This window comes from Ischnura elegans, chromosome 10 (assembly GCF_921293095.1).
Source record: "Ischnura elegans chromosome 10, ioIscEleg1.1, whole genome shotgun sequence".
NCBI classification, from domain to species: domain Eukaryota; kingdom Metazoa; phylum Arthropoda; class Insecta; order Odonata; family Coenagrionidae; genus Ischnura; species Ischnura elegans.
The window spans coordinates 95,557,843-95,581,542 of NC_060255.1; the positions used below are offsets into that span (position 1 = coordinate 95,557,843).

At 39.4% G+C, this 23,700-nt stretch overlaps 1 protein-coding gene across 4 annotated transcripts; it reads left to right on the top strand.

The window, feature by feature from the left end:
* The first annotated feature begins 3,749 nt into the window (after nt 1–3,749).
* LOC124166614 (zinc finger protein 835-like) lies at nt 3,750–23,484 on the top strand. Of its 4 annotated transcripts, none has more exons than XM_046544213.1 (10): nt 3,750–3,852; nt 4,279–4,780; nt 5,567–5,872; nt 6,631–6,757; nt 8,994–9,252; nt 10,583–10,766; nt 11,422–11,688; nt 13,067–13,634; nt 17,182–17,450; nt 22,252–23,484. In XM_046544213.1, the coding sequence occupies exons 1-10, from the start codon at nt 3,848–3,850 to the stop codon at nt 22,252–22,254; spliced, it is 2,490 nt and encodes an 829-aa protein (XP_046400169.1). In that variant the 5' UTR covers nt 3,750–3,847; the 3' UTR covers nt 22,255–23,484. The 4 variants fall into 4 exon arrangements, with proteins under 4 accessions (XP_046400169.1, XP_046400166.1, XP_046400168.1 ...); XM_046544210.1 differs by lacking the exon at nt 22,252–23,484 and adding an exon at nt 18,028–20,586; XM_046544212.1 differs by lacking the exons at nt 3,750–3,852; nt 22,252–23,484 and adding exons at nt 3,900–3,967; nt 18,028–20,586.
* Nucleotides 23,485–23,700: the final 216 nt, after the last annotated feature.

Consider the following 23,700-nt stretch of genomic DNA (forward strand, 5'->3'; position numbering starts at 1 on the left):
CACGTGCATATTTCAGTAGGAGAATACTTACACCAATATACTCTTGGGTGTTCCAGTTGGAGGATAATAAGTTTTTCCAAGAAAACATTAATGCTCTAATGTGTCCCGAAATAAGCCCGTGAGGGGCACAGGGCAGACCACCTTAATGGATCCTGACCAGAGAACCAAGATATGATAGTAATTACCTGGGTAGAGCAGTTCTCTTTCATTCATGGTATGGGCTGCATCGCACAGCAGGGTTCTACAGAAACCATCCCTGGTATAGGTAGCGGAATGCATACAGATAGTTAACGGCTAAATTTGAATACACGCCAAGAAAATTTTGAAAAGAAAATGAGGTATTCCGAGAAGAGTGAGGTTATCATCTTCCATGTTCATATTTCAGTAGGAGAATACTTACACCAATATACTCTTAGGTGTGCCAGTTGGAGGATAATAAGTTTTTCCAAGAAAACATTAATGCGCTAATGTGTCCCGAAATAAGCCCCTGAGGTGCACAGGGCAGACCACCTTAATGGATCCTGACCAGAGAACCAAGATATGAGAGCAATTACCTGGGTAGAGCAGTTCTTATTCCTGCAATGGTATGGAATGCTTCTAACAACATGTGTCTACATAAAACATTCCCTATTGGTACATTAAATTTACGAATTTTTAGGATATGCATTAATCAGTATTTGTGGCAAAATTCATTTATAATACCTTTGTATTCAAAGGTTGGTTATTAAAAATAGTCGCTGTAATTTTGGCTCACGACAAAGACATTAGGATATTCTATCGAATTTCACCGCAAATGTACTCTTAGAATGTAGCTAACAGAGTAACATATATTTTTAGATCTAAATCATTACAATATCGCTCCTATAAACTTGCTAGTAAGTTATAAAAATAACAATTAAACATCTAACCTTAGCGTCTCCAAAAATTGTTCTAGGTGATGATCAACTCCGTTAATATGAACGCTAGAATTTTTGTTTAAAATTTGGAACCAATCAGCAGAACATACAGAATGTAATTCCTCGCATTGATTTTCAATAAATGCAACATGAACGTTTTTAGTTATTTTAACTTATAAACAAATAAGTGGCCATGAGCACCTTCCTTGAGTGGGACACTGAGAGCCGGAATGAGTCAAGGTAATCCCCACACGGACAATAGGAAAGGCGCGCCGAGGGGCCCTAATGGCGGTTGGGACCCACTTGGCATGCTTGACCACGAAACCGTGAAAATACGGCCTTTGGCCTTTTGCTTCGAAAAATTCAAGCCGTGAAAAGCCAACCCTCCTTTAGCATCAGAAAATTCAGGCCATGAAATCACGCCCTGCGTAGGGAAGAGGTTAAGAAAAACTTTGATATCTCCACTGCAAAAACGCTCAACAATCACCCACGGAATCAAATCCGCTCATCTATAGTAGCCCAACAGTACGAATCCGCTCAGCTGGCAGTGTCCAGAGCATAAACACTCATCTCCTATTCTCCAAGCTAGGAGGTGAGCATTTATGCTCCAGACACTGCCAGCCGTCCGGATTCGTACTGTTGGGCTACTAGATGAGCGGATTGGATTCGGTGGGTGATTGTAGAGCATTTTTGCAGTGGAGGTATGGACTTGTTCAGCTATAGCTTAAATTAGTATGTTCATATGCATGCGAAAATCTAAGTTGGCTGTAGCCAACCATAGATGCAGATTGGTTTAGGATTAAATGTGTCTTTTTTCCAGATTCTGCCATAGGATGAGAAGAAAAGCTCAGCTGCCTATGAAGTAGAAGATTTGTATACAAGAAATTCATTTACATATTTCCCAATAAAATTTAAACGTTCAGCCAACTTGGCTAAGTAACCTTTTCTCTTCACTCCACAATCGACACTGGTGTCAGTATGGAATATAGGAGCTAAATCCTACCAGGGACACGAGTTAACCCTTTCACTGCTGTGGACGTACTTTTTCTTCCTCCCTACCATGCGGTCAGCACTTTTGCCAAAGCACTTCGAAGGGTCCCTAATCCAGGACCCTATCCCCGACCAGCTCACCCATGCAGGACCATCTCCTCGACCCTACCAGCAGGCAGCCTACCTCCCGCAAAGTGACCGCTCTGACTGCAATTTGAAAATCAATCAATCAATCCGATCATCAAAAAATGATTGTTTTCATCGCACTCCTGCCAATGAAGCAATCAAGTACGTCTTTGAACCGTGTTTCTGCAACGAAAAATAACGATTTTGTTAACATTGTTAAAATGACCATTTTTCCTGTTGTCCGCAGCCACGTTTTTAGCAAGTTAACAAAATCGTTATTTTTCACAGTAGAAACACGGTTGATAGACGTGCTTGATTGGCAGGAGTGCGATGGAAACAATAATTTTTTGAAGATCGGATTGATTGATTGATTTTCAAATTGCAGTCACAGCGGTACTTTTCGGGAGGTAGGCCCCCGCTGGTAGGGTCGAAGAGACGGTCCTGCATGGGTGGACTCGTCGAGGATAGGGCCGCGGATTAGCGACCCTTCGGAGGGTGTACCACACCCATCCTGGAAGTACCTGCTCCATGGGCCCACGAAACGCATTTTAACCTTTTCGCCGCATGTGAGGAGAATGTTTTCGGAGATAGAGCAGCAGCGAAAGGGTTAAATGTTAAAATAATAGTAACAGTGACTTGTCCATCACACAAATGACCTCCTCCCAAATGACCTCTGCCAAAGAAATTCCCTCATTCCAAGTGATGGGAGGAATACGGCAGTTTTATACATACTGCAAGTATGCTTGGTAGATAAGTATGCGGCTTGTGAAAATCCTGTTGAGGATCTCCAGAAATTGGGGGTGGCTCCGTATAGACTAGTGCGTGGTTATTTCCTTACATAATTATAACACGATTGCACGATGATGAAGTTCATGGAGTAATCTAACACATGGGTTTTCAACGAGAAATTCCATACCAAAATGGGAAAGTGAGAAGAAAATAATTCTTCGTCAAAACTTTCGTAGGTACTCGTCATGATATAGGTAACATCTTCTTGGGCTATGTAACCGCATTATTCGTTGATCTCTGATCCGATTATGACTCCCTTGAATAAGAGACCACCTTCGATCGGGAAACGTTGGGGCCACCAGAACTTTGACGCGGCGACACAGCCAAAAAAGTTTTATAGTTTTGTAATATGTAAAGAAGATTCTGACGAAAACTGGGAGAGTAAGATGGAATTAACTGCACACTTAGTGCTTACCGTTGATACATTCTGCGTTTCAGAAAGAAAGAAAATTTTGAGGTAGGTATTTGGCAAATTTACTCGTTGTATCATAGCGAGGATCTCCTCTCCTCTCTGATCATAGGTGCGGCCGTCTTCCCGACTAGAACGCGGCCGTCCAAGGTAAATAAACCTAAAGCTTCAGCAACGTCAAAACAAGGCGAAGATAACACGCAGCTGCCGTAATAAGTTCGGTTAACATCATAATAACAGCATATAAGCGAGAACGTGAGCAATTTGAGGTATACATTAACTTAAAATGAAACGCATTTAATGAATAGTGTTGATTTCTCCATTCATGACCACTTTCGATGGCTGCGTCAGACCCATAACAAGATAAATATCGGTTACTATTAGCAGAATCATATGGAAATTCTGTAATGCGGCTAACTAAATCAAAAACTTGATAAACATTTCAGAAAATATTTCTTGTCTATTTCAAATGATTTTTGTTGACAATCGAAAAGTTTTCATGATTCTGACTTGAACGCTACCTACCGGTACATATTGGAAGCTGAGTAACCAAATTTACGTGGATGGCAAGCACTGGATTTTCAGATTGTGCGGAACAATTTATTTGTTATTCAATTGAATTGAAGATATTGTAAATATGAAGTAAGTCATTTGCTATATTTTTCGAAGGTATTTGCTGGGGTTGGATGCTTATTCGTTCAATGTATTACGTTTCTCTTCTGTTAGCCATGTTGTTTGGGCAGGGCTGACAACTCTGGTAATTTCCTCAAAATAATTCATAATATGTATTTATTTTGTTATTATCGTGCAGCCCGTTCACAGGCCTTGATGAAACTTCTTTTGAATTACACTACAGAAATGAATGAACTTCAGTGCCTATGCATTAATACGTTGTTAACGTAGTTGACGGAGTCTAGGTTATTAATTATTTTTTCATTTAATAATATCGTTTGTACTTTTCCATAAAATACTAATATTTTTATATTTGAATAGCCTATTAAAGTGCGTCACTATTTAATAATGTGATTCCGAATAATCATGTAGCTTAAATCCCCTTACATATTTCAGTTGCATCGAGATGACGGCAGACACTGAAGAGCAATTGAACGTTGTACCTAGAGATACTAAGTGTTTTATTTGTAATGCCAGAGTAGGGACGTCCGGAAGAAGCAGTTTCAACTTCTTTCAAACGGATACTGTTACTTCTTCCTCACACAAACAAGTGTACTTCTGTATTGCATCAATATTGGAATGTGAGCTCCTGGAAGAATCAGTGCATAGCCAAGTTATATGCAAAAAGTGTTACAAAACAATAAATGAAATAGATGAATTAGAATGTAAGACCACTGAGCTAAAGAATGAGATCTACCAAAAGTATCAACAAACTTCCCAAAACCGTGGCGAAGATTTGGACTCCTCAATGGACTTGTCTGATTCTGAAGTGGGCTATGATGATCAGAATGATGACGATTACTTAGGCAAGAAGGTGCAAAAAGTCAGAAAAAAACCGCCGCCAAAGAAGTTCAAATATGTGAATCCTTTGAGTAAAAAGAAAGAGCTAATTCAGAAGGTTAGTTGGGGCTCCTAATGTAGCAACATAAGTATTGCATGCATGCATGTGCCCTAGTGACACGGAACTAGAACCTTAGTATCTTACGTAGAGCCAGGTTAACTTGGCATATTTACTGAAGTGCAGAAGTGGCAGTTTTGGTTCCATTAATATGGGCGAGATGTTTCTTGCTGATCCGTGTTACGTGGGTTGGCCTAAGTTGTAGTAACTGGATCACTCTTTAATGAGTCAAGAAGGAGATAAGTCAAGCCTTTGTACTCTCGCGATAAGTAATTTTTCCGAAGTATATTTCTATCAATGCTGTTCGTAATAGAGCGATGGTCAATAGCGCAATAATTATTACGACCTATGCTCACAGAAGCGAAAGAAGCACATCTGCGCACGTAATCTCGAGTTTTATGTGTATGTATAAGTTTTGTGTGACTCAATGCGACGTAAACTGCTGTCCAGTGCAAGTCGTAAATCTCAAACTTGTTCCCTGTTTGTTGTCATTGGTACAACGTAGTGTTCACAGTTGCATAAGTAACTTGAATAAAAGGAGACGCTGGAATAATTGGCCATCCATTTTATTCCATTTATTCATAATATAAATATTGAATTGCATATAGTTCATGGGCAGGGATTAACTCTTCTTGTGGTACCTCTTAAATATAATTTCTTCGTTACTTTAGTTCGAGACACTCATTTTATGGTTTTATGCCGTTCTTTGCTCAAAAAATTGTGTCCCTACTATTCTAATCAAATTGTGTTCGTATAGTGATCGAATTGGTTCCTTGTATGCTTCAGAAAAACGAGTCATGTGATGAGGTGACCCTGGATGGTAGTGCTCCGGAGAATGAGCCTGTGGATCCAAAGTTCCCCTCGGAGGTGCCAACTAGGGATCAAGACTCCGCTGGGGAGGAAGTTCAGCTGCAGAAGAACGAAGTGAAGGACGAGGGCAGAGAGGAGGAGGAAGGAGGGGATAGGAGGCTGATGGAGGGACAGCAGCAAGACCAAAATGCTGATTCCAACACAAATGTCGTACTAAAAGATGGAGATTACTTCAAATGTGTCCCATGTGACCAGAAGCTTCCAAACACATCATCCGTTCAGGTGAGTCTCTCTTGTTTTCAAAGCATTCTACCGGTTTAGATACCTATCTAAACCGTAATCATGTCCATGTAATCCTAGGATTACATGGACCATTATGCTGATTACCCTGGCCTGTCTCCCCTCCCAACTTCCCTCTTTGATGCACAACAAGGTCTACTCCCTTATCTATAAATCCTATCCTCTTCTTTCCCATTTCTCTCTGACGTAACATTCTTCCATCAAACACTTTTTGTCATCCCCTTCCTGCTCAGTACGCACTTTGTTCAAACCTGTTTCATCTGTATCTCATGAAAAACTTCTCACCCACCATGTCCAGCATTTCATTGTTCCTCCTCCTGCCTGCTAACTTCACCTTCTCCATTCTCCTTGACATCAAAATTTTTAATGCCTCCAGTCTTTTAATGCCCATAGGGTGATCAAATAATGGAGGATATTCTGATTGTATAAACTATTGGTAATACTAAATCATTGGGATTGAAAAGTAAGCACTTCATAATAGTGGAAATTTATGTATCTTCAAAAATTTTCAATAACTCTTATGAAAAGTTTCCTTTTGTTTTTCTAACTTCATTTTTCTTTAGGGAATCATTTGAAACATTAGGAAATGTTAAGTTAATTCTTTTTGGATATCTATTAACTTGTTAACGTATAAATATTATAATTTATAGTATATATATTATTTATAATATTTGTATGTTGTTATGTTCTTGTTCAAACAATCTGTTGACCATTACTGCCTTTCATATGCTGCCATCTAGGTGCACCTGAGGCGTGTCCATGGTGTTCGTGCATTTGTGTGCATCCTTTGCACGCAAGAGTTTGATCGCAAGAAGGACTTGGCACTCCACATGTCTGAGGTGCATGGTGAAGCATCTGGGCCTGAGGGTAAGCTACAATACTTAGGATGCATGATTTTAACATTTACTAATGGAAGTCAGTTATTACAATATAGTCAGATATTAAAGTGTCATTGATTTTTAAGCGTTGCTGTTTAACTGCCAAGATTTAATTATTTATAATATATGTGCTTACTGAAAAATTGAAGTTACTAATCAATTAGATCCTCATTACTTCTCTTTTGGATGCAGTACTTTTTTAAGTGCATTTCACACACAAGAGCTTTTCGAACTTTTATGAATAATTTTGCTGGAATTAGAACACATCTCCCGAAGCAGGTATGCAACCAGATAGACCACCAAGCCATCTTTCTCCATAGCAAATTTCAGCCTGGGTTTACTGAATAATGTGTTGACGTCTCAAGTCCACTCAGTGGTACAGGGGTTGTAGTGCTACAGAAAACATTCATTTCTTTAGGGTAGGTTTTTACTCTGCGGAAGTGTCTTAGTCCACACAACCTCCATCTTCTGTGCCACTGTATGTGCTCGGTACATCAACACCTTGTTCAGTAAAACCGGTCAGAAATTTGCTAGGAGGAAGGTGGCTAGGTGATGTAACTGGTAGAACAGCTTACCTAGATCTGGGATCAAATCCCAGCTTAGCTAAATGATTTTACAAACTTTTTCTTAACTTGCTTTGTTGGTATTTGTCATTTTGTCCAGGTCAAATCTTGCCAGTTAATTAAAACCCTCTTTCCGATTAGATATCTCGCTGAAATTTTCAGGATAACTTGGAACCAGATGACAATACACACACATTCTAACTAGAGATGGGTCAGTTCTGGTACCCGGTTCTCAGTACTGCTGGTTCTTGGCCTGTGGAACCGGTACCGAGAACGGGTCGCATAAAGTTGGTACTTAGTAACTCGCTCGGAATGGTGGCGAGGATTTGAATTTGGCACTTACAATTTTGCGTTAATTCATGGTTGCCCAGTTTATCCATGGTGTCAATGTACCGATGTGTTTAGCAGTTTATTGTTGAGATTCTGAGAACTGTGACAGTGAAGCATGCGAATAAGTTGTCAATTTCAGAAACAATTTAAGGTACATCGAAGAATACAGAATATATTTTGAACTGACTCACAAGTTGCATCAAATTAATGGGTGATGTGTTCAGTAGTTGGGGGAGTTTCACTATTGCCCCTGATGTTATGCAGTATGTGAACTGTGGTCCAAGCATATTCCGTGTGGCCCTTTAAAATCAACATTGACCACTTCTGGTTTCAGTGAACGCCTGTTCAGTACTGCAGGCAATGTTTCTGCCAAAAAAAGGAATAGATTAGACCCATATAGGGTAAAAATGTTGAATTTTTAAAATCAAAACCTGGAGAAAGAACAGTGGCTGGCTGATGTAATTTGACATATTGATCGATCATGTATTCTATAACAATGTGTTATTTAAACTATTTTTCATGGCAAATAAAATTATGGAGAGGATCTTAAGTTTTTTTGCAGAGCTTTACTGCTAATTTACATCTTTGGTGAATTTATTTTTATTCACTTCTTGTGGTTGCTCATTTAAATTTGCCATTAATTCAGATAATAAATCCAATTCATCCTTAGAACCAAGTATCGAGAACCAATTTTGGAAAACCGTACTGGTACCGGGAACCGAAAATTTTTTTGAACCGACTCATCCTTAATTGTAACACTTATATTATGATTAGAACTTTATCTTGATTTTTGTTCAAAATTAAAAATGGATGACCCGATGGCGACCCTGTGATCCTTAAAAGGAAAGAGTTAATAGTATAATAAAAACAAATTTTTATAAATAAACAACTCTTTTCTCACTAATTAAAAAGAATAAATTTTCTCTGAGCGTGACAGAGTCTCCAAATAAATTGCTTCAAAGACAACAAAATACTTAGGGCACATATTCCATTATTACACTCGATTTACACCTAACACCAATTATGATATAATTACTATGGAACAGATTCAGGGTGTGCCTAACATTTTTTGTTTTGTATGAAGCAATTCATTTAGAGACTGTCAGGTTCATGGAAAATGTATTTTATTCTTATTAGTTAGCGAGAAAAATGTTTTTTCATAAAAATTTACTTTAACATTGCAATATTATATTTTATTGGCAAATTCACCCTAGGTGTAAGAAGTATTTAAAATTGTTGGGGTTTGAGGAGCCATGCCATATGAAGGGGCCCCTCGGATGTCTCTCCAATTCTCTGGCTATGCATGATGCTCCAATTCTGTACACCTTGCAGGCAATGCTCCAACAACAGTGGTGAAGAAGGAGAATGGCGAGGAGACGGTGATGTACCTTTGCGAGCTGTGTCCAGAGGCACTGAATACTGCAAAGGCACTGCGGGAACACAAGCGAGAGGCACACGGAAAGGCCAAGCATAAATGCAATGTCTGTGGAAAATTCTATGGGTCGCGAAATCTCCTCTCAGAGCACATGAACGTACACAATGGAGTTCGCCCATATAAGTGTGAGCTGTGTGAAAAGACATTTGCGTCAAGGTTAGTGCTTTAGGAAGGAATGAGGAAAGGTTTTTACCCTTATTTGTGATAAAAATTATATTTTGAAAATGCATACCATCACACTAAAATCAGTGCATTTGCTCTGTTGTGCATATTAACTTCTTAGGTCCATTGGCCAATATGCCACATTCTCAATTACATCTGTCTTTTACTTATATTTGTACATCCACATTATGATCATAAAATTATTTTCTTCTGATGTCAGAAGAAAGGACTGTTGTTATTGAGGAGGATATGTATTTTTCATTAATCATTATTTTTAAAAAGTATTTTTTTGGAATTGAGAAAATTTTCTTTTGTGGAATCACTGTGATCTATCCCTAGGATTGGAAAAATCAACAGAACATTTTATTTATTTATTTTATTTTTATTTTATTCTCAAACCACCGGATACAGCTCTTACTGGCCATTTTACACCGGGGTGTTCAACAAATGTAACAAGTTAACGTACACAAACGACCATGCCCTGGATCGGGGAAACCTACCCAGGCGGGACTCGAACCCGCGACCTCTTGTTTGACAGGCGAGAACGTTACCCCACCGCCACCGAGGCCGCGCCCGACATCTCACATTTGATAAAATCTTAGGATGAAGATTGGAAAATTAAAAAGAAATATTGTATACAAAATTATATTTAATCACCTTTAATTTAATCAAGAGAAGATTATTTGTTATCTGAGTTCAGATGGGGTTGGCCATGTACTAAAATACCAACTAATTGATAAAAGCAGTCCTTGGTTAAAACATCATAATAATTCTTAACATCACACTTATCAATTCTAACGTAAACAATATATGAAACTTTCCTCCTACAATGCAATTCAAAATTAACCAAACAGCATATAAACATATTTTCACTACCCTTCAGGCTCACGCTTAGGAGGCCTTGCTAATTTTTGCTTTTCGTTGTTTTGAGCCACTTAATGAGTGATAGTAGGCTTAATACAATCATGATTGTAATATCTCCTTCCTAACTTATCCTTAATCAGACACTTGTACACCAATCAACCCTCAAGTGATGCCCCTTTTTCAAGCTCTCATCACTGTCTTTCTGCACGCCACCAAGTTTTTCACACAACACCCTGATTCTCGCCCTCTTCCATTGTTTCATTTATTTCCCACACTTTGGATTGGCCTCAGCATAGCATAGAGACAGATGTTTCCCTCCAGTGTCAAGTATTGCAGTGTTGGTTTTGGCAGCTCAATTCTTATGTTAGAAATTGAAATATTTAATTTTATATTCAATGGTGCCTCAATTCAATAAAATGTGATTCTGGGCAATATTTTCATCATCCTTCTTCCACTTCAGGTACTGTCTAAAGGTTCATGTGAAAATCCATGATGCCAGGCCCCGCCCTCACATGTGCCAAGAGTGTGGGAAGACTTTCCTGTGCTTGCAACACCTACAGCAGCATGCAAGGACACATTCGGACAACAAAGACTTCGTCTGTGAAACTTGTGGAAAGGCGTTTGCCACAGCACGCAACTTGGAGGTGAGGTCTTCTTTTGTTTCATTTTAATCAGCACCTATTCCCTTTTGTGTTCTCTGCCATAGATTTCAATTTGGTGGCTTATAAGTTTGGGAAATGGTGCCACGTCTTTTTTAGTGTAGCTTCTATGAAAACATTTTCACAGTCCCACAAGTCCATCAGTCAAGGAAACTGGCACTAGTGTCTTGACCCTCTGACTCCCTTCTGTGTTATTGCACTAACTGAATCCCCAGTTCTGGTATTCTTTCTCAGCATCTTGTTTAGTCTAATTAGGTTTGCAAGGGTCCATGGTCTCTTGGAAACCAATAAATCTGGGAATTAGGTATGCTTGAATTTTCAGAAGTGGTTCGAAGAAGAGTTTCTGGTTGAAGTCCAGAATTTTGTTGTTCTAGCTTATAGGTGCAAGGTAAAAAAACCATACTTTTCAATTAAATTAACCATGAAGGGTGTACAATAAAGATTTTGGATAGTAATTAATTGTACCTAACATAATCTAAATAATTTTTTTATAAATTAATAAATAAACCAAAGGCAAAGCTTGCTTTAGTCACACCCACTCAGCCGCAAAGATAAATTGAAGCAGTTTTAGCCCTTTAGATTTTTGTGCATACTTATATTGTAATGACAATGCCGACACCATTTCGAATGAATTTTGCAGGTCCACATGGTAGTGCATTCTGGGGCCAAGCCATTTGCGTGCAGCGTGTGCCAGAAAGGCTTTGCGCGGCGTGCTGAGTTGGTGGACCATGAGCGTACTCATACTGGTGAGAAGCCATTTCAGTGTGAGACTTGTGGCGCAACATTCAGTCAGCGCAGTAACCTCATCTCTCATCGGCGAGCCACTCACCTTGACGATCGTCGCTTTGTCTGCGATGATTGTGGTCGGGGATTCAAGCGACGGAGGCTCTTGGATTACCATCGGAAGGTAAGAGAGACTTCTGCACTTCGTCCTTTCCTCTTCTACTGCTGCTTCAGCTGACTGACCACCCCTTTTTTTGTCCAACAATGAATTTTTGTTTGACACCCTGACTGCCATGAAGGTTCAATTGATAATGTAATTGTAATTAAATTGGTAATGGTAATGAAAGATCCAGCTATGCCATGCCTCTCAGTGATCAGCCAGTGAGTGACTAAATGCTTGTGAATTTCTGATGCTGTGGGTGACCTTGTGGTCACTTGTTTAGGCATGGATAATGAGCAAAGTGGTCATGAAGACTGCAGTACTTCAAGACTGTAAAATTCATTTGTAATTCATTTCCATTGATATTTCTACCGGACATGAACCAATCATATACAACTGATAGAATAAAATACTAATGGTATCATAGGAAATGTGTGCTAAAACTCAATGGAGGTCTACAAATTAGGAAGTGAATTTCCTGGAAGTACAAAACTTGATGATGCAGCTGTAGAATTAGAGGGTTTACAGCGAACTAGCATCTCTCAATCTGTGATACTATGATACGATGTGTGTACTTGGTAGGTTACTATCTAATATAGCAATCTCCACCCTATCTCAGCTTTAAATGTTGGTGTATTGAATCTTATATTGATCAAATTTTGAATCTTTAGCAGGTCTCTTAAATTATAAATTTAGGGATGGATTGGTTCTACTTTTTTTTTTGTTCTGATTTTGATTCTTGATTATGGCCCTCAGTTTAGCCCTCAAATTACTCTATTTTCATTGTTAAAGAAGTAATTTGTCCAATTTGTATGCTCATCTAGGATACAGATAATTGCATCTTTGAGGATGCTTCCGTTTTCTATTGCTGAAAACATCGTAAGACAATTGTAGCCATCTTGAATAGCTTTAATAATACAAATCCTGTAAACAGAGCCGTCGCTACAGCGATCCCTCTGTGGGGCAAAATATAATTTTGTGTGGTATGAGAATGGATTATAACCTAGATTTTTTCACTATGAGAGGACATGCAGTAAGCATGAAAGGGGTGAAAAATAAAATCGTTAATTTCAATAAGTGAACTGGGTTCTAACAAGTTTTCCTGCCATTTTTTTCAACATGGATTCTTATTGTCATTGATTCTGGTTCCAGTTTAAAAAACTGTCATTTAATGCTTTTTTGCAACCCACTTACTTCCAAGTGAGCAGGTTTCAAACTTTTTCCTGCAATATTTTCTCTGAACTGAACTGAGCTTAACTATGAAACTGAGAACCAAACCAACCCATCCCTACTAAAAATATGCCTAGCTGTTTAGCTTAATCATCAAGTTTTAAAGTACATATTAACATCAAGTTGCTGATCTATCTCCTTAATTTGCTTCTCGCTCTCTTCATTTGGGCAGGCGGCACATACTGGAGAGCGCCCTTACACGTGTGGGACTTGTGGTGCGTCGTTTGTCTACCCCGAGCACTACAAGAAGCACATCAGGGTGCACACGGGTGAACGCCCCTACGCCTGTGAGGTGTGTGGCAAACGATTTGGCTCACGGGACAACCGCAATGCGCACCGCTTTGTGCACAGCGACAAGAAGCCTTATGAGTGTGTTGTTTGTGGGATGGGCTTCATGCGCAAGCCCCTGCTGTACACGCATATGCAGTCCCAGGGCCACCTGCAGGACGCCATCGTCATCAACCAGCCGCGCATCACAAGCGTGTACGAGGAGCGTGGGGTAGGGGGGCAGCATTCGGCAGCTGCCGGGGGACAGGGAAGCGGAGCAGCCAGTGGTGCCACCACCCTCGTCAATGGTGCGACGTTGTACGTGTCGGAGCGCCAGCAGGTTCTTTCACCTGGTGGGTCAACACTCAATGGTTGCGGAACGTCCTCTACGGGTGCAGTGGTGGTGGAGGGCGTTGAAGTGGTTGATGTGGGAGAAACAGGCGGTGATGACCACAGGCACAGTCCCACCCGTGGTAAGTGTCGAAGCCACTCATCTCCCTCATTGCCTGGTTCATGTCGTGAACTCTTTTCCACCTCGGTTATAACAATATGAACATGATCAAATTAAAATTTATCAAACTTATTACCATATTTCTCCGAATATAGTCCCCCTCTGATTAGAGTCCCCCCCTAATTTTGAGTCCTCAGTTTTGGGAAATAATTAAAAAATATGCTTGAATGTAGTCCCCCTCTTTACTTTTTACACGGGAATTTTTGGAAAAAAAGGGGGGACTATATTCAGATAGATACAGTATTTAATAAGAAAATGTATCAACTCATGTAACGATGTAAAAATGCTAACGTGGTCCCTATATAGTAGTTATCCATTCTAGTGGACCAGTCAGTAAGTGAATTCATCGTATGTTGAACTGAAAATTCTTTTGGTATAATAATATCGGAATCAGTCTAAAAAACAAGCATTGGTGCCAATCCACTCTCTGTATGCTACAAAGCCAATGCATGTGAATTGTCATGGGTTATAATTATTAAAATTTGTATTATATAATATACAAATGAAGTGAAAGCTCCTTTTAGTGAGTATGGAATGTACAGAGAATTGTTATATAATGAGTGATTGGCGGTGTACAGTCAAAAGGCCTATGATTGACTTGTAAAAACAATATGGATATAGGAAGGACAAGAAGTCCCTGCCATGCTATGCAATTAATATTATGAGGCATATCTCATTTGAGCAGTGCTTAAATATTTTACATGAAAGTAAATGGGGGTCTTCCATTTTACTCATGAAAATGGAAAATAATAACGCTGAAAACAGATGGGCATAGATTGTGCCACCAACTAATGCGTTTTCTAGTGGTATTGTTAGTTAATTACATTTTAGAATGCAAGATTTTCCATGTCTACATTATGAATTCTGAGCTTCACCTTTGAAGCGACATCTTGTTCAAGACATGCTGCTGAATCAAATTGTGGGTGTGTCTGTGACCATGTTATATTAAAATCCCTTCCTTGATGATCACTAAATCATCTCATCACATAGGAATTAATTTTTTTCCTCAAATTTAATTTCTTGAAGCAAATTTCTTCAAATTGGCGAGTTGTCAATCACTTAGGCCCGTATCATATAAGTCCCCTCGAAGTTGAAGTTGAGGATGGCCTCGTTTGAAGCCGGCCTAGCTCGACGAGGAGATCCCTCGACCGCGTCATATCATAAAAGTCTCCTCCAGCTCGGCTCATAGGAGGAGGGGTTTGAGCCAGCGGAAATGACGCATTATTGAGGACGATGTTTCTGGTTTCAGAGTTGACAGTCTTCCAGCATTGTTCCATGTTCATTTTTTCGAATCGTACATGCGCAGTAGCGATATATCGAATGAGGCCGGGGATATACCCGCCAATATCAACAATAGAAACAGAAATGGCTAACAAGGGGAATACACGACCTTCGGGTGGCCGTTTGAGCTCAAATTTTCTGATTCGGTAGATCACGGCTATCAACTAAATATGCCGAAGCAAGGCGACGCACTTCTCAAAACTTTTCGAGAAAAAAGCAATTAAAAATCGTAAAAAACGGGTCTACGATATATATCCGGTATTTCCTTACCTTATACAAAGCAGCGGTAGCCCAGTGGTAACGGTGGTTGACTGTGGATGTAAAAGGATGGCGAGGCTATAGGTATATTAGGGTATTGCGAGTGTAAATTGTCTTCTGTAGGGGTGGGGTCAGAATAATGACATTTAAATTATTAATTGGGAGGGAAATCCACCCTATCGACGGATTATGCTTTCATTGGGAGTTTAATTGAGAAAATTATTCGTAAGCGTGAATGACGCGTGTATACCGTCAAAAATACAGGGCAGTCGATGCGGCGGAGGAAAGAACGCGTTCTCCGTTTGTTCGAGTAGTATCCCGAAACTTGCAAACGAAGAATTTAGTAAAATAAAAAAAGTACCGTGAGGGAGGATCGAACTCGCCGTCCTTACATCCACAGTCAACCACCGTTACCACTGGGCCACCGCTGCCTTGAATAAAAGGTAAGGAAATACCGAATATGTACCGTAGACCCGTTTTGCTTCGGCGTCTTCTTGCTTCGGCATATTAAATTGATAGCCGTGATCTACCGAATCAGAAAATTTGAGCTCAATCGGCCACCCGAAGGTCGTGTATTCCCCTTGTAAGTCGGAGCGCATGGCCAGGCAGTGGCAGGAAATTTTGTGCAATTTGGTGGTCAAGTACATGAACATTCATGTATGTATGTTCATGGTCAAGTACAAGGACGTAATTGAGTGTAAGCGCTCGGATGCGGAGTCCGTTTTAAGCAAGGCAAGATGTTGGCAGAAAATAACGGAAAAGTTTAATAATCATGGATGAATAATCATCATCTTCTCGCAATGGCGGAAGTCACCTCAAACGCTTTGAGCCGACAATAATCTAACCTCAAAGTTTGAGCCGAGGCTGGCCTCAAAATTCGACGTTTTTGAGGTTGAGGTCGGTTTTATGATATCGCATCTCCTCCTTCTGACGACAATGAGGTGGAGGCCGGCTTCGCGGGGACTTTTATGATACGGGCCTTAGGCTGTACATGCATGGTGTTATCGGAGTGCTGTCTCAGGGACAAAAAATATGTTAAGATGCACATTAGATTCACTCACCAAATATTTATAGCCCTCCCTAATGTATTTTTTGTGAGACTGCTTTGTTTTGTATTTCTTTTTCTTTAATTATAATGCACTGAGCGGAAGGAGGAGAAGCATCTTGCCAATTAGATAGCAACAAAGAGCAGTGGGGTGGATGACGGGCAGAGTTAACCTTGAGTTGTGTCAGGTTTACGTGTGGTAGATTTTTTGGAAAATTGATGATGGGATAAGAAAGTAGTCGGAATCAGTTTGCATATTCCCTGCACAATGAGCAAAGACAACCTTGCCTACGAAAATATCTTTGGCTTTAAGTATGTATTTGTATCCAAGATGAAGTCAGCATTTTTGGGCTTCCTCTGCATATGCTGACAAAGATTCATAAAAGTTTTGCAAGCAATCCTGCTGGTGTCATCAGGTGAAGAAAACTGTTGTGAATCTTTGTCAACATATGTGGATGGAGCCGGAAGATTCTGACTTCATCCATTCAATGCCACGGAAACTTGCAACCAAGATCTGCCCACGGCTGCATCATGCCCGATGGCAGGATGGCATGTTATTTGCCTTCTTGAGAGCTCTATGTATATTGTTTCCAAGTGTTGCAGATAGTTTGATTGCATTCACACAGAACCATGTACCGCTATGACTGCCTTTCATGCTACTCCATGTGGTGCAACTGTTTGGTACAGTGTCAAGAAAATGGTGCCTGTCGTAAAGATGAATATTTTTAGCCTTCATCCTTCACCTTCGAATATAATGAGTGCCTGATATAGTGAGCAATTTTCCAGGGATTATGAGCACTCGTCAAGTCCAGCTTCCACTGTATATAGGCAGAATCATTTCAGATCAAATGTTGAATCTATCATTTGTCAAGCCTATCTTGAAGGGGTGTTAAATTTATGCATATGTCTCCTCCTCTCTTGGCAGTGGTGAAGCGAGTGGCATGGGATGTTGGTGTAGACAAGGCGTTGCGCAGTGAGAGGGTGCACCACAAGGGTGGCGGGCTCTCCATCCCCTTGGACGATGATGGGACAGACGTTGACCAAGGGGATGTTGTGAAGGATATGGGTGATGGGCGCCATGTGTACACCATTTCTGCCAAGGAGCACATAATATTGAGGCAGGCTGCAGATGGTGCTGAGCAGAGGCTACGAGATGATGCGGACGATGGGAGTCAGATGGCAGAAGGAGAGGAGGTAAGATTGAGGAAAGGAGGGAAACATGAGCATTTCTATTCTTAGACATATTCTTTATCTAGGAAAATATCCTGCTTCTTTTTCCCCTCCTCATTTATTGTCTTCCCTCCCTCCAATCTCATGTAGCCTGCATATTTCCTTTGACATAGATTTTGGGGATCCCTCACCCTTTATGCTGCTGCAATTATTATCTCTATCAGTCTCTCCTTTCTTTCAAAAGTTTTCTTTCCTTGCGAGCCTTTTCAAATACTTTGTGGCCTTTTTTATCATCTACCACTTCTTCATTTTCCTCCAACCAACCTTACCCTTGTTTTGGTCGTCTTTAGGCTTTTCTCATTTAGTTTCTCAGATTCCCAGTTATTCTACTCTGAATTGTACAGAAGACCATTTTAAGTTGGTATTCTTCCAATCTCTGGCATCCAGTCGTTGAGGTTTCATTAGGCCCCCGTGTCAGTTGTGTTTTTCCTTCCAAAGAAACGTTGCTTTTTTTCTCATTTTAAGTGGTAATGATTGCTAAGTTTTACTTGAACCAATTCCGGCTTGCTACATTGCTGATCTTTCCGTGTCTGGCTGGCAGGTGGGCGAGGAGGGTGAGGATGAGGAGGTGGAGCACCTGATCATTGAGGGCCCCGTGCACTTCACGGAGGAGGGCACCGAGATTACCACGGCACTGGGAGGGGGCATGGTCATTGACCGTTACCACCACCACCCTCATCAAACGACTACTGTGGTGGGGGGGGATGGCAACGAGAGGGGAGCGAGGGTGGTGACGCTGTGTCCCACAACCAACGTGCCCTCCATGCACCACGTCACGTCGACGGCAAACCTTGTGCACCAGCACTCGGGACAGCATGGCACCTCGGCACTTATAACACATCAGCCTGTTTCAGCAGGGGTTGGTGGTGCTGTCACTGTTCATCAAGATCTGTCTCCGACAGTGGTTGTGCGCCAGAATGTGGACGCCCCGGTGCACTTGGTGCAGATTCGAATTCCATCAGAGGAGACAAGCCGTGCGGCTTGGCTTAACCTTGTGAACCAGCAGTGATCCCTCGTGAGTGTGTGTGTCCTAATTGTCACTTGGCTTGTGTCCATTGAGGACTTTGAAAGAATGATAGGAGAGACATTTCCCAAAGGAGGCACTGTGGATGAACTGCGTGTCTATCATGTTTCAACTCTCTTAATCATTTTGCTTGTTGCCCTCCTGGGTGTGAAGAGGTCTGGCTCTTTCTCTCTTCTCTGCTGGCATAGAGATCTGTTATCATTTATTATTTATAATGGAGAGAAGGGTTGAGTGTTTGCAACACTTTGATGATGATTTGTGGTAGACCATGCTTGAAGAATTTTCCATTGGAGATGCTAAACGTAAAGATATGAATAGGGAAATAGACATCTCCTTTTTCCATTTGGTTTTCCTTCCATAATTCTCTAGTTTTTATCATCTTTCCTAACTCTGGTTTAAAATATTATTTGGAGTAGTGTCACATTGGCATAAGTGGAATTGTATAAAAATGTAAGTTCCTAAATGGTGTTGAAAATTTGTGCAGCTCAGTCACATTAGTTTGTTTACTGGTTCCCAGTTAGTTAATCAATTGCTGGTGTTTGTGCATTGGTACTTTTTCAATATTTTTTTCTCTCTGTCCTTCAGCTTTACAATTTTTTTTCCCTACAACTTATTATCCATTCAGATTCACATACATATATACAACCAATTACCGTAATGCCATTCTTTTAAGTTATTGTTAATTTCCATTCATAACAGCATTTCACTCTTCCTGCTATCTTTTTTGAAATCATACGTGAAAGATTTTTATGAGGATAATTTATTTACCTATTGCCATCAAATTTCTTCTTTGAACTTTGTTTCTATCTCTGATAAGTAATTTATGTTGCATAAGTTTTCCTCCCAATACCCAGGTAATAAGTGATAGTAGTCTAATCAGCAATTTGGGTGTAAGTATATTTTACTGTCCTAATTTCATCACCCACTTTTTTGTGAGCTGTTCCATACTTCATGAGGCTATGAGATAGTTATCAATTTCAAAGTGGACTCCTTATTGCATAGTGCCCAGAATTTTTGCCTACAAAACTTTAGGCTGCAATTGGATTTCAATTTTGTCTCTTGTGGGTCTATGTGTGGAAAATTATGGTTTGATAGTCCTATTTTTTCGTCATATCCTTTTGCATCTATTCACAATGTCTTTTTAACAAGCATTAGTAATGAGTTTTGGGAGTTTTGCTGCCGGGAAATCGATGGAAGTGGCTACTTTGGTGGATTTTGCTATATGATTCAAGGAATTACACTGTGTGCATAATCCAGTTTTATGGAGTATCAGGCATGGTGGACTACTCCAGTGATTTACTCTGCCAAAGAGCTCATCCCATCTATGTCGAGGACAAACAAGTATATGACCCTCCATTGTATGACTCTTCAGAGGTGTGGCATGTTGCTTTGCACAGTTAGGGCATATTTCATCTGTCTTGCCCAATTAATGATGTTTTGGAGGATAAGCTCCTAGGAAAGACCAGTTGTTATCACACTGGCTGCTCTAATCTCATGTATCACCTCCTCATATCATGAATTGATGATTTTTCATGGGCTGCATGTGATTTTCCATTGAGATGGATACTTGGTTGTTCCACGCTGTTGGTCTATCACTGTGGTTGCTATCGTTGAAATACTCCTTGCCATGAGGAAGAGAAGGGATGAGTCAGAAGGCTGCAAAAGTGGTCTCCCAAGTTTTCCTTGAAAGTGTGGATTTCTGTTGCGGCAGGTATCAAATCCTAGAAAGTTGTACATTCCTTTCAAACTTTTATAGTGCCATTGTTAATAAAGTGGATGGTCCTATCTGTCATTTGGAGAAGAAAGCTTGCATCTTATGTGCTCATAAGTTTCAAGCCAAGGAGGCACATCTTAAGACTGTCTTCTTGTGAAGAGAATCAATTTAAGTTACTGAAGTGTGGTAGTGTAATTGATTGGCAAGGAATAGAGGAGTGAATGTGTATGTAATTATTTGGTGTGCATGAATATTGAATATATATTTGAGTGAGTGCTCATATCCTGATAGCCAGTGTGTTTGTATGGACTTCTTCTTGCAATACATGAAATCAATAATAAATAAATGGTCTAGACATTTAAGTCTGTATTATAATTTTTCAAACACAATTGATTAATCAGTGTAAAATACTAGTTGTTTCCTTCAGGTCTACATAGTTGAGCTGGACAGCAATGGCCGAGGTGATACCAATTTCGATTTATTTAAGATATATATCCCTAAATAAAGAAATATTCTCTAATCCATTATGTCAACTAATACCTTCATTTATTTTAATATTATCATCATTGAATCACTGGATTAGCCAGAAATTAAATCTGGGGGTTTTCATGATGATTGAAAATATTTTTCATAATACCTGAACTTTCTATGGATATTATTTGACATTACTTATGTAATGGGTAAACATTAGGTTGAACAAAAAAATAAACATTTGCGTAACTAAGTAGGTATTAAATATTCTAGATTTTGAAGGATATTTTTAACAGCCTATTTTGTTTCAAGAGGGTTGACTTCTGTTTTGCATATACTTCTAAGGGCTAATGTATTCTATGGTATATGCAACCATGTTCTTTGATATCGTCCAACCTTTGGCTTGTTGAGAGTTCTCCCTGTTCCATTATTTTAAGAACAGCTGCTTTTTAGGTTGGCTTTGACCTGTGTACAGTAAATTTTGGTCTCAATTTTGGACCCACTTTGGACTGGAAAACAATAAGTTGGATCAGAATTTGGGACTATTTTTAAAGCACTATGCGGTGAATTTTTTCAGTGCTTTTTTTCTGGGACCAGGTATTTTAGTTACTTCATTTTTCCTCGTGTTAGAAATATTGTCCTGAAATAAAGATGAAAAGATGTGGTAGTTTCCCTAATAAGTGTCATTTGGTGATAGGTTTTAATCAGTGCTCCCAGTTTTTGTTACTGTCTCATTGTTGCCGTATAAAAAGTTAGGTAAGAATTGTAGTGATTAATAATTTCTATTGGCCTTCTGTTTGCATACTAGAAACTTAGAGCCCTGGTTAGATTGAGGCTTGGGCTCAGCACTGATAGCATACTCTTTGATTTGAACTCATTATAAAAAAATATTTTGACCATCAGAAATAACTGTCCTAGTTATACATATGTATTTGTTCTTGGATAACCTAACCTATGACAGTAGTACTTTTGTCTGATGGACAATTCTGGCTGCTTTAAAATGTACTTTTTTAGGAATCAAAGTTGGTCTATGTTAACTACAATATTGATCTGAGTTTATAGTGAAAAAATTCCTGAGTATTAGGCCAGAGGCCAATGAAATACTATGAGATTCATAAGCATAATAAGTGATAGAGTATCACATTGAGGCTCTGTGATTTCATAGTCCCAATTTAATGCTAGTCTAGGTCAGTGGCGTAGTGAGGCGGGAGGCCTGGGGGGTGCGGACTCCCCCCTCGAAATATAAAAATACAATTACTTTCCTTCATAACCTTCATAAAGAAAAAAAATAATTGAAAAATCATGTACATATTTACAAAAGGTGTCTTCGACAAATGAATTTTTTTCAATTGTGAAAGGTTTTAAAATTAGTTTAAAACACTCTACTTAGCACCCTGTTTTTCAAAAAAATTTCCCCCCTTGGTTTTGGACCCCCCGAATGAAATTCCTGGCTACCCCACTGGTTTAGGTGTCCAACTATTGAAGCTTAATATAGATTTTGAAGTTTCTTGTTAAAATATGTTTTTTCACCGATGGTGGTCTTTTTTGATGCACAGTGACGGAAGAAATTAATGCAGATACTCTCCATTGTTGCTTGTGGTGTCCAGAGAAACTGCAAGGAACAGCTCTGAGTTAGACTTTGTGGCAACTGTGAAGAGAGCACAATTCACTTAGGGTGTTTTGTAGTGGATGGGACGTGAAGAATCAAATGACAATAATGAGTCCAGGCACCCTACTCATTGGTGGAAGGAGGTTTTTAATTTCTTTATCAATCCATTTCTAATCAATTTGTACTTCAATGTAAGCCTGAAGATATTAGGAAATATCTCTGCATCCTATATAACAGCATACCTTGTGGCCTTTCGGTTAGCCATGTGGACTCTATAATCAGAAATTCGTAAGTAATAGTGATTTATTTTGGCTATCTAAGTTTCAATAGTGACATTGGTGTGTAACTATGACTTGTAAATGTAATATATATTCCAGTGGTTGGACAGGAGTCTGGAAGTATACCAACAAGGTCGAAGTAAATGCAGGAAAGGTTCAGAGGATGGTAATCTATATAAACTTTGCATGTCCATCTCCAGCATATTAAAGCTGACCTGAATAAATTAGCATTTACATAGTTGGATGAAACAATGAAGATTTTAGTAAAGTTTAAAAAGTTTGTATAAATAATATGAAATATTGTCTCACCAAAGTGTTTTATGTACTTAAAAAATAATTCAGAACCTGTTTTTTTATCTTTCCCATGTCAGGGTGGAGTAAATATTGGTGACATTTCAAGTTATTGATTCTAAGGTAGGTTAGAAAGATGGATCTATTTTTATACTCCCTTTGAGTCATGCTGAAAATAATGCTGGAGGTGTGAAGGAAGTGTAAATATTGCCATTTAAATTTGCATGCAGCATGCTAGGGCCGCGTCAAACATAAGGATCAATGCAGATATGAAAGATAAAATTGCTAAATGTATTCATTGTATTTCTATCACATGCCTTGAAAACCTGAGACATTTGGACATTACAATCTAGGTGTGCAGATTTTCCCAAAGTGCATTGGGCCCCTATCCTTAAAACATATGTATGTACTTATCTAATTTTCAAGAAGCATATAAAATTTTTATAGTTTTTAATGCCATGAAAATTGTAATGCATGTCACACAATGCAAATATTTTTTTTAGTGATTTCTTGTTTCCTGCATTAACATTCATAGAGATTTGGAAAAGATGTTTTACAAGTGCAATATGTGCATGGAGCCACTGGATTTCAATGTATTTTATCATTGACAATTGGTCTCTGAAGTTTTATTTAGTGTTTAAATTAAGTGAAAATGCTAATTGAGGTTTACACCTATGTCGTCAATGGGAGCCAGAGATGTTTCTCTCATGGCTACGACTTTTCATATAACTGCATGGAAATAACTGATCCAATTGATCAGAAATTGAATAAAGTGCAAGCTAATTGTATTTGAAAATTTGGGGTGATGAATACAATTTTTTGAAAAA

Bases quoted from the DNA above. Each gene is read 5' to 3' on its own strand.
- LOC124166614 (XM_046544210.1), top strand. The intron at 5,873-6,630 runs GTGAGTCTCTCT...GCTGCCATCTAG, and splicing joins CAAACACATCATCCGTTCAG to GTGCACCTGAGGCGTGTCCA. The intron at 17,451-18,027 runs GTAAGATTGAGG...TCTGGCTGGCAG, and splicing joins AGATGGCAGAAGGAGAGGAG to GTGGGCGAGGAGGGTGAGGA.